The sequence below is a fragment of the Meriones unguiculatus genome, chromosome 8 (genome assembly GCF_030254825.1).
Source record: "Meriones unguiculatus strain TT.TT164.6M chromosome 8, Bangor_MerUng_6.1, whole genome shotgun sequence".
NCBI lineage: Eukaryota > Metazoa > Chordata > Mammalia > Rodentia > Muridae > Meriones > Meriones unguiculatus.
The window spans coordinates 70,723,804-70,732,892 of record NC_083356.1 but is presented as its reverse complement, the minus strand read 5'-3'; the positions used below and the strand labels follow the sequence as shown (position 1 = coordinate 70,732,892).

At 51.2% G+C, this 9,089-nt stretch overlaps 1 protein-coding gene across 1 annotated transcript; it reads left to right on the top strand.

Annotated features, from left to right (window-relative positions):
- The first annotated feature begins 239 nt into the window (after positions 1 to 239).
- Positions 240 to 8,789, top strand: LOC110566069 (ficolin-2). The gene is made up of 9 exons (XM_021663900.2): positions 240 to 392; positions 2,095 to 2,208; positions 4,116 to 4,169; positions 4,450 to 4,485; positions 5,067 to 5,099; positions 5,252 to 5,379; positions 5,744 to 5,873; positions 6,696 to 6,830; positions 8,323 to 8,789. The coding sequence occupies exons 1-9, from the start codon at positions 311 to 313 to the stop codon at positions 8,568 to 8,570; spliced, it is 960 nt and encodes a 319-aa protein (XP_021519575.1). The 5' UTR covers positions 240 to 310; the 3' UTR covers positions 8,571 to 8,789.
- Positions 8,790 to 9,089: the final 300 nt, after the last annotated feature.

Sequence of the window (9,089 nt, the reverse complement as noted above, 5' to 3'; positions counted from 1 at the left end):
AAATGGGAAGGGAATGTGGGGGGATGCTTGACTTACGCCACCAACAAGGCATGTCCTTTGCAAATACAGGTGACCCTGAACTGGGCTTGGATGTCTTTGCAGGGGAAGTGAACCTCAAAAGGCCCCACTGGAAGAACAGATGTACCCTTGGGACTATTTTAGGTCTCTTGTGTAACCAGGGTTCTCCAGGAAATGACTGTATCCTGGGGATTGGGACACTGGAGCCCACAGTGGGGTGCTGTGTCCCTGCCCTACAGGAGCAGAGTGCCTTTGCAATGCTATAGCAAGGGCCGAGAGCTGAGCAGTCACCATGGCCCTGGGACCTGCTGCACTGTTCATCTTGACTCTATACATCAAAGACCTGACCACACATGGTGCTGACACCTGCCCAGGTGAGTTGAACTCCAAATCCCTGAAAGCAGGTAACTAGCCACTCAGTGCCTACTTAGTGTCCCTGTGCACATCTTTCTGAGACACTCCTGTTAGCTCAGTGTCACCCTTGGGGGACAGACTCCGACCGACCAGCACCAGGCCATGTGGAGATTTCACGGACCTGTGACTGCTGACCCTGAGGCCTTCGGTCTGACGTCAGGAAGAGAAGGCCACACCATTGTTTTCTGCCTTCTTAGGGGCTTTGGAGAGAAACGCTAAGATCCTCTAATGTGGTGGCTGCCACACCCCTTTGGTAACTTTGGTAAAATGCACTCCAGAGTCTCATGGTACATATGGGTAAGGATTTGGGGTTGAAGAATATCCCTGATCAGTTCTGTCCACCATGGGGATATTGTTCCTAAGCCCAGGACAGCTGTCCCAAGTGGTGACATAGTTAGAGAAGGGAGTCAGACAGCAAGGCACAGCTCACCCCAGGGGAAAGAGCCCAGCAAGGAAAATGGACAGGGAAAAGCCTACCAGGCCTCAGCTCTACACAAATAACTACAGGCAACTGAGGAAAGCTGAGAGGTGGACCTTCCTACCAACTGTCCAGAGCCAGTCAGCCCTGTAAACACACACATACACACAAGTAATACTATATGGACTCAACAGGTTCTATTTAGGAATATATTTATGTAAATATATATGCATACAATAACAAGTAGTGATAAAAGAGGCCATGAATTGGAAGGAGAACAGGGAGGGAAGGTTTGGAGGGGGAAAGGGAAGGGAGAAATGTTATAATTATAATCCCATAAAAAAAGAGCCTGGTAAGAAGCATATCAAAGACTATCCTCTGGTCGCCAAGGTGATCCCTGCCCTATTCTGATAGCAAGAGTTATTCTGCAAAGGTCAGCTAACAATACTTAATAAAATGTAGTAACTTGGGTTTGGGTCCAGTTGTGTCTTGGAGCATTCCTCCCCCTCCCCCTTCAAGAAGCCCTCTACTCCAGCCAACCTCCAAGGTTGGTAGAAAGTGTTACCTTGACTCAATTTCCTAGCAAGATTTGTTTATTTTATTTTTTCAGAAACAGTATACAAAACTCTCTTTAAATTCCAGAGTGATGGAAGACTTCAGCTTTCATTCTCAAGCTAAGTCCTTGCCACAGCCCTATTCTTTAAGAAAGGGTATTTTTAAATATGTACGGCTGCTTTGCCTGGATGTATGTCTGGGCACCTTGTGCATGCCTAGTGCCTGCAGAGGCCAGAGAAAGGCATCAGCTCCTCTGGAACTGGAGTTACAGACAGTTGTGAGGTGCCATATGGGTGCTGGAAACCAAAGCTGGTCCTCCACAAGAACAAGTGAGTCACTGAGTCATCCCTCTAGTTCCTGCAACCACTTGGGGCTGAGGGGACAGAGACTCGGGGGGCTTAGGTGACATGTCAAAGGACCACAGCACTGGTAATTGGAGGTCTTATTCTTGAGCAGGGTCTCCCCATCAGGCAGGGCTCTATCCTGCATTCCTTTCCCACCTGCCCAGCTTCCCAGGGCAAGGATGGACCTAGTTGCCATCAAAGGAAGACCTGACTTCTACCCCCATCTCTCCAGAGGAGGCTGGTGATTCTGGCTGCAGTCTTCTGCCCCTGGCTGACATGGCTGAGCTGGCAGTTGCCCTCAGAGCAGGTGGCTCAAGACTAACCAATGCTTACGTTGTTCTGCAGAAGTGAAGGTCCTGGATCTGGAGGGCTCCAACAAGCTCGCCATCCTTCGAGGCTGCCCTGGTATTCCTGGAGATCTAGGACCCAAGGGAGAAGCAGGTGCCAAAGGAGATAGAGGTGTGTGCTGGGGAAGGAGCTTCACGGAAGAGACAGTAACAGCAGATGGATCCAGAGTCTGGTCTTCTGAACTTGGGTGCTTACCTCAGGCCCTCCCTGCTCTAGATCTTACACCAGGGACCTTGACAGAATGGCCAGTGACAAAAACTAGGTCCAACTTGTCTGAAAAGGTTCCGGAGGGCTTCTCTAGAGCATCTTAGGTGCTCCAGGCTTGTTTTGCAGCCCTTCCTGGTCCCCTAGCAGTACTTGCTCCACTTGGTGACTAGGAGACAGCTAGGCAGCACTTTCACATCCTCACTGAAAGCTGCCTCTGATGACAGAACAGAGGCTCAAATGGACCAGCACCTTCCTGACTTGGTGCTCCAGGGAGAGTGGGACAACCTCCATCTTGGGATCTGCTTCAGGATCACTGGAGCCCTGAACCACAGCCTTAGCATTTGTGGGGACCTCAAGCACACTTGCTCTCACCAAGTGGGAGACAGTGGTGATACCTATATGTCCTGAGTCAAACTTAGACAGATGTGCCCTGAGGTCCAGCAGGAAAGCTGCCTGGGTGAGCCCAATGCTTGCAGGCACCCCAAGTCGAGCCTGGTGGGGATCTGGTATGGACAGGACAAACCTGGACACCACAATGATACTCCGAGAAGACGCCAGGCTTGAAGCTGACATGGGTGGCCCCAGGCCGAGTCCCACTTGCATGCTCATCTCTGAGTTCCCAGTAGGGGAAGAGATTTCTGTCCTCAGACCCATGCAGAGGGACTTCAGAGAAGAGTATGTCCCAGGATGGGACAGCCAGCAATGGAGGAGGTGTATTCCTCTTCCTTGGAACCCACTTCCCTATAACTAAATTGCTACCAATGTGTATTGCTGATTTGACCCAAAGTGGGAACTAGTGTGCCCTGGGGCACTGTAGGATCAGTGGGCCTACAGCAGCCTCCCTTCAGTGAGGCTGTTCCTCTCAGATCTCATGTCCATCCGTAGAGGATGAACAAGCCCACTCTGCCCTTGGGCACACCCTCAAGTTCCCGCAGACACCCACAGTGTTGTGCTGGGGACCAGTGTGGCTCCTGCCATCAGACCCTGCAAAGGGGCCTTGTGACTGCCTCACAGCTTCCATGGAGCCAGAAGCCATCTTAGTTAGGGTTTCTGTTTCTGTACCAGAACACCATGGCCAAAAGCCATGGGGAGGAAAGGGTTTATTTCATCTCACAGCCAGGGAAGTCAGGGCAGCAACTCAAGGCAGGAACATGGAGGAAGCAGGTGGTGTGGAGGCTTGCTTCTTAAAGCTTGCTTAGCCTGCCTTCTTGGCTGCCAAGACCACCAGACAGGGGTGGTACCACCCACAGTGACTGGGGCCCACTGATATCAACCACCAAACAAGAAAAAGGTCATGGCCTTTTCCACGGGCCAATCTGGTGGGGGCATTTTCTCAGTCCATGCTCTCTCTTTCCAAATGACTCTAGCCTGTGCCAAATGGACATAAAAACTAGTCAGCACAGGGTATTTAGGCATGATAGACTCACAGCTTTCTATATGGACACTCTGCATGAAAGGCCTGCCCTCTCTGTATGGAGACCTTGTACGACAGCATCTCTGAAGACAAGTCCCCGTCCCTGTCCCAACCCCCCAGCCGTAAAGCCACCATAGCCCAGTCCTCATCCACTCAGCTTGGACAAAAGGAGCAAACAAGAGCTTAGTGAGTGCCTGCCTGAGGTTAAGCTATAAGCACCCAGCCACAGGTTAAGCTATACCAGCCCCTGTGCCCAGTCATGTTTTGGCTATACCCCACATTCTGTGCCCTCCACAGTGAGCCTGGCATGAAAGGGTCAGGAGTTTGCCACCTAGACAAAGACTTTCCAGGGTATGATGGTGTATGCCTTGCTCAGAAAGTATATTTGGATTTGCAGGAGAGAGTGGCCTCCCTGGACATCCTGGGAAGGCAGGACCTACTGGACCCAAAGGTAATGGCCTGGCAGACAACCTGGGATGCTAAATGAGAACCCCAATCTGTCCATGAAGACACAGGGCTTGGAGAGAGATGGGGAGGGACTGCCCTACCCCAGGCCTCAGGGTCCCTTCCTTGGCAACAGCAGAGGTTGCCTCCCCCCTGCCTCACCCCTATTCCAGCTTACCAGCTGACCCTAAGCAGTGCCCCAAAGAGTATGGGGTGGCCATACTCTTTGGTGGGTCTCCTGATTGGTCAGATGCTCTAGGCACAAGCATCTTGTTCTCTTCTCCCAGGAAACCAAGGAGAGAAGGGAGTAAAAGGAGAGAAAGGTGAGTCCCTGTGTTGTGTCCTGCGGGTATAGAGAGATCTGCCATGCCCAGACCTACCTAGAGAGAGGGGCCTCAGCCTGGGGTTTTATTGTCTGGGTAGTGAGGACAGTAGGTGGCAGGGTCAGGACATTCAAACTCTGAGGGCTCTAGCACCTGCCAGTGGTCTAAGTGGATGATTAGCAAAACTGATTTGAATTCTTTTCTAATTGATATTTATTTATTAAGAAGTTATAAAACTCCAAGACACAACCTCATGCTTTCTTTATGGTTGAGGGGGATCTACCTGAGTTCCAAATTCCCTCCAGGTCTCCTGGGTAGCCATTCTAGTGGAACATAGTCTAAACATGCTGGGAGTAAGGCAAAGCTATCCACTCTCACTGGTACGCAAAGCCTCAACAAGGATGCTGTCGGGGACAGCACTTACCACAGCTGTGGAGGAAGTGGGACCACGTACTCCAAGAGGAGGTCCTAGGCAGATCCTGGAATTACCCAGCTCATATATTTGTGGGGTTATAGGAGCCAATAGGGATGAAGCTGATGACCTCACACTAATGATCAGTGTCTCTTCTCTCCCCACACAGGAGACACCGGGCCATCTCAGTCCTGTGCTAAAGGTGACCACATCGCCTACCCTGTCCCCATACAGATATTCTCTGACCCTGCTTCCACTTCTAGGCCCCTGCTGTGTGACTTTAGTTTGGTTGTCTGTCTTCTCTGAGCATACCTGGGCCCTGGGCCCACCCTCATTATCTGCTTCTCTCCACAGGACCTCGGGCCTGCAAAGAATTGCTCACCCAGGGCTACTCTCTTACTGGCTGGTACACCATCTACCTGCCAGACTGCAGGCCCCTCACTGTGCTGTGTGACATGGACACGGATGGTGGGGGCTGGACCGTGAGTGTTGGGTTAGCCCTCAGGCACTGAACTCTCGGAACCCAAGTTCCATGGTCAACAGAAAATGCGGTTCTCTGTTCCTTGTCCTTCAGAGGGAGGCCTTCATTCTCTGAAGATAGGGAATCAGAAATGCTGGCAGTGACCGGTGTGGGTGAGCATATGTTGAAGGGGAGGCCCAGCTGGAGCCAGCACGCTCCTGTGCCTGCTGTGTGGCTTGGGACATGTTGCCACTTACTCCATGTATGGGGTCTGCAATGGCCTGCTTCTGGCGCTAGATTCCCAGCATTCTGAGGATCATAGATTCCTGCTCTGCTTTGAGGCTGGGTTCCCCATGTTGACTTCTGTGTACACCTCACTGTCCCAGGTCTTCCAGAGGAGGCTCGATGGTTCTGTGGACTTCTTTCGGGACTGGGCCTCATACAAGCGGGGCTTCGGCAGTCAGCTGGGGGAGTTCTGGCTGGGGAACGACAACATCCATGCTCTAACCACCCAGGGTAGGCAGTTCTGGCCTGATGGGGTAACCTAGGGACCCTGAGACCTGGGCCATGTGGCAGAGGAGTTCCGGGTGGGTGGAGTGGGCACAATGCACAACAATGGCCCACCAGGGCACGAAAGCCCTGCTGTGGCCTTCCAGAGGCCGAGGGTCAGGGGGTGAGGATCTCTCCAGCTGTGGGCTATTGACGTCTCAGGACCCAACACAAGAGATATACAAGTAGTCTTGGGGGCCTCCCTTCTCCTCTTTAGCTATTAATTCACCCAGAACACTTGCCTCTGTGTCCTACAGAAGTTCCCTTTGCCTCTAACTTCCCACAGAGAGCAGGCTCCCCAAGTCCCTTCTCGCCCCACTATGGTACAAAACACTAGCTCATGGCCTGTCTGATGATCCACTGAAAATCACATAGCCTTTTGTCCCTTAGCTACTGTCAGGACACCTCATTATATTTCCTCCTGCGCATTCAATTAAAACAAAAACAAACACACAAACAAAAAACCCTGCACATCTAGGTTCAGGATAGTGCACTAGAAAGCACAGCCCTCTGGGAAAATTCACAGAATAAAGCATGCTGGGTCATACCAAGGGAACACTGCCAATGGGTTTTCAGGTACTAGCTGTAGAACAAATAGAAGGTGCCTAGAAATACGGAGCACCCCTGAGGTACTCCTGTGACCAAAAGATGATGGCACCTGCCCAGGGGAACTCCCTTGGGCCTCCCAGTTCAAGTCTCATTCAGATATGTTCTAACTGCCACCTCTCATGTGTGGCGGCAGGTCACTTCAAAAACTGAGACTTAACAGCTCTCCTCTACTCCCTGCAGGAACCAGGGAGCTGAGGGTGGATCTCACAGACTTCGACGGCAATCATAACTTTGCCAAGTACCGCTCCTTCCAGCTCCAGGGAGAGGAGGAGAAATACAAGCTTATCCTAGGAGACTTTGTCGGAGGTGGTGCTGGTAAGCAGCTTCAGGGAGACAGTGGAGGTGTGGGATGAGGGTCTGTGAGATGAACCAGTTTGAACCAGTCTGGGAGTAGAAAGACCCATTTTCATCTCTCCTGTGGTGGCCTTGAGCTGGGTCCATGGCTCTAAGCCCCAGGTCAGCATCTGCAAAATGCTAATATCTTCATCTTTATGTCACATGAGGGATCATGAAATGTGGTCTGTTAGCACCCTCAAGACTGCCCCATGGCCCAGAACTAAGGGCCCATACCCAGCCCCATTGCATAATGATTGAGGATCACTGACTACCATCCTTGATGAAGTCAGAAAAGAGAATGCTAAAGCCCTGTTTCCCAAAAGGAGTACCTTTGGGACACTAAGTTAGCTAGACTTCCATCTCTGTGACAGAAAACTAAAGGAAGTAAACTAAAAATGAAGAAAGATTAATTTTGGCTCATGGTTTTAGTTCTTAGTCAACTGGACCCTTTACTGTGGACCCAAGATGAGGTTTTATGATGGAAGCATGTGATGGAATGAAGCCTCTCTTTTTAGGGCCAACAGAAAGCAAAGAAAGGGGCTGGAGGAACACCCTTCAAAGGCAGGTCCTAGTGGTCCCCTCCTCTAACCTGTCTTCTCAGTGTCATCATCTGCCTATGGTCTACTAGGAATCTATCAGTGACTAATCCACTGGCAAGACCTCAGCTCTCCTAATCCAATCACCCGATCCCCAGACACTGCTTGCACTTGACCAAGCCTTCATACTACACAGCTTTTGGGGGACACTTGATTGCTGAATCACAGAAGCCCTTATTTCCCATAAGGACCTGTGGTTTGGAAAGTGCATCCTACAGCGTCTTCACCTGGGGACAGTGGATTGGAGAGATTCCCAGTGTGTCTTGGGGAGACTGTGAGGGGCATGGCCACACCTATTTAACTGCTAAGCTCACAGCAAAGTGAGGCAGGCCATTTCCTCAGGAGCATTGATGGTGACAGCTCTGAAATTTATGTACCCAGTTTGCACCATCTCACCTGGGACTTTTAGGAGAAAAAAAAAGTGGGGAGGGCTGACCGTGTTCTGCCAGTGGGAAAGCTGAGGCTCCTTGCAAGCTGCAAGCCCAGCATGGAGGTGGAATAGGATGAGTCCTGGAGGCATGAGGCCTCCAGTGCCTGCTGATGGACAGCTAGGGCAAGAGGAAAGTCAAGAGAAGGTCTAGAAAGAGATGTAGGCTGCAGCAGAAAGAGAGCCGGTCCCACTGGTGCTGTTCAGAGGGTTCCTGAGGGAACAGATGGTGTGGTTAGGGAGAGAGATGACAATGGCCAGGGACTTACTGGACCAGTCAGAGGGGTCATAGCTGATGCACACTCTTTCCTGAGGCTTGAGAAGCTGGGTCCCTTGCCTGGACCTCAACCGATACATTTTCCAACTGAGGATAGGAAAGTTATAGGCAGGAGATGGGGCTGTCAATCAGGTGTCTAGCATCTACATGACTCAGGTTCTTTCTGAACAGGTGACTCCCTGACTTCCCACAAAAACCAAGTCTTCTCCACCAAAGACCAAGACAACGACAAGGCTGCTTCCAGCTGTGCACTGGCTTACCGTGGAGGCTGGTGGTACACAGGGTGTCACACTGCCAACCTGAATGGCCTCTACCTCGGGGGTCCCCATAAGAGCTATGCGAATGGTGTCAACTGGAGTACATGGAGAGGGTACAACTACAGCTACAAGGTTTCTGAGATGAAGATGCGCCTCATCTAGCTTCCCACACAGGGAGGACCCTCCAAACTCCAGCATGCTGGCAACGGGAGCCTTCTAGCTCCATGGGCAGCTAAGGAAGGAGTATGCCCACCCTGCCCTGCTCTGCCCTTTGCCCACAGACCACATATCCCTTGACCTCCAAGCCGGCTTTCCTTACATACCTATAATCTCACCCCAAAGGAAAAAAGTGCGTTTCCAAATGCTGCTTGTTCTCTGACAGACATGTCTGTGTTTTTTTCTGTTACATTTGAATATTTCACCATTTCTGTATCATCCAGCAGAGCTATCTATGAACTTAACAGCCCATTTATAAGCACAGAGGAAATGACCAATGCCTGATACCCTGTGCCATCTCTGACCCCCAGCTCTGTCACTACCGTAAGTGACCTGTCCCCATTCCAGCTCCAGTGCCCACTCATAGCTCACTTGCAGCAAAGTACATGGTCACTAAAAGGTTACCTTGGCACTAGGAAACACTCTCAGGAGGCTGGGAGCGCACACAAGCCCCTCTGTCTATCT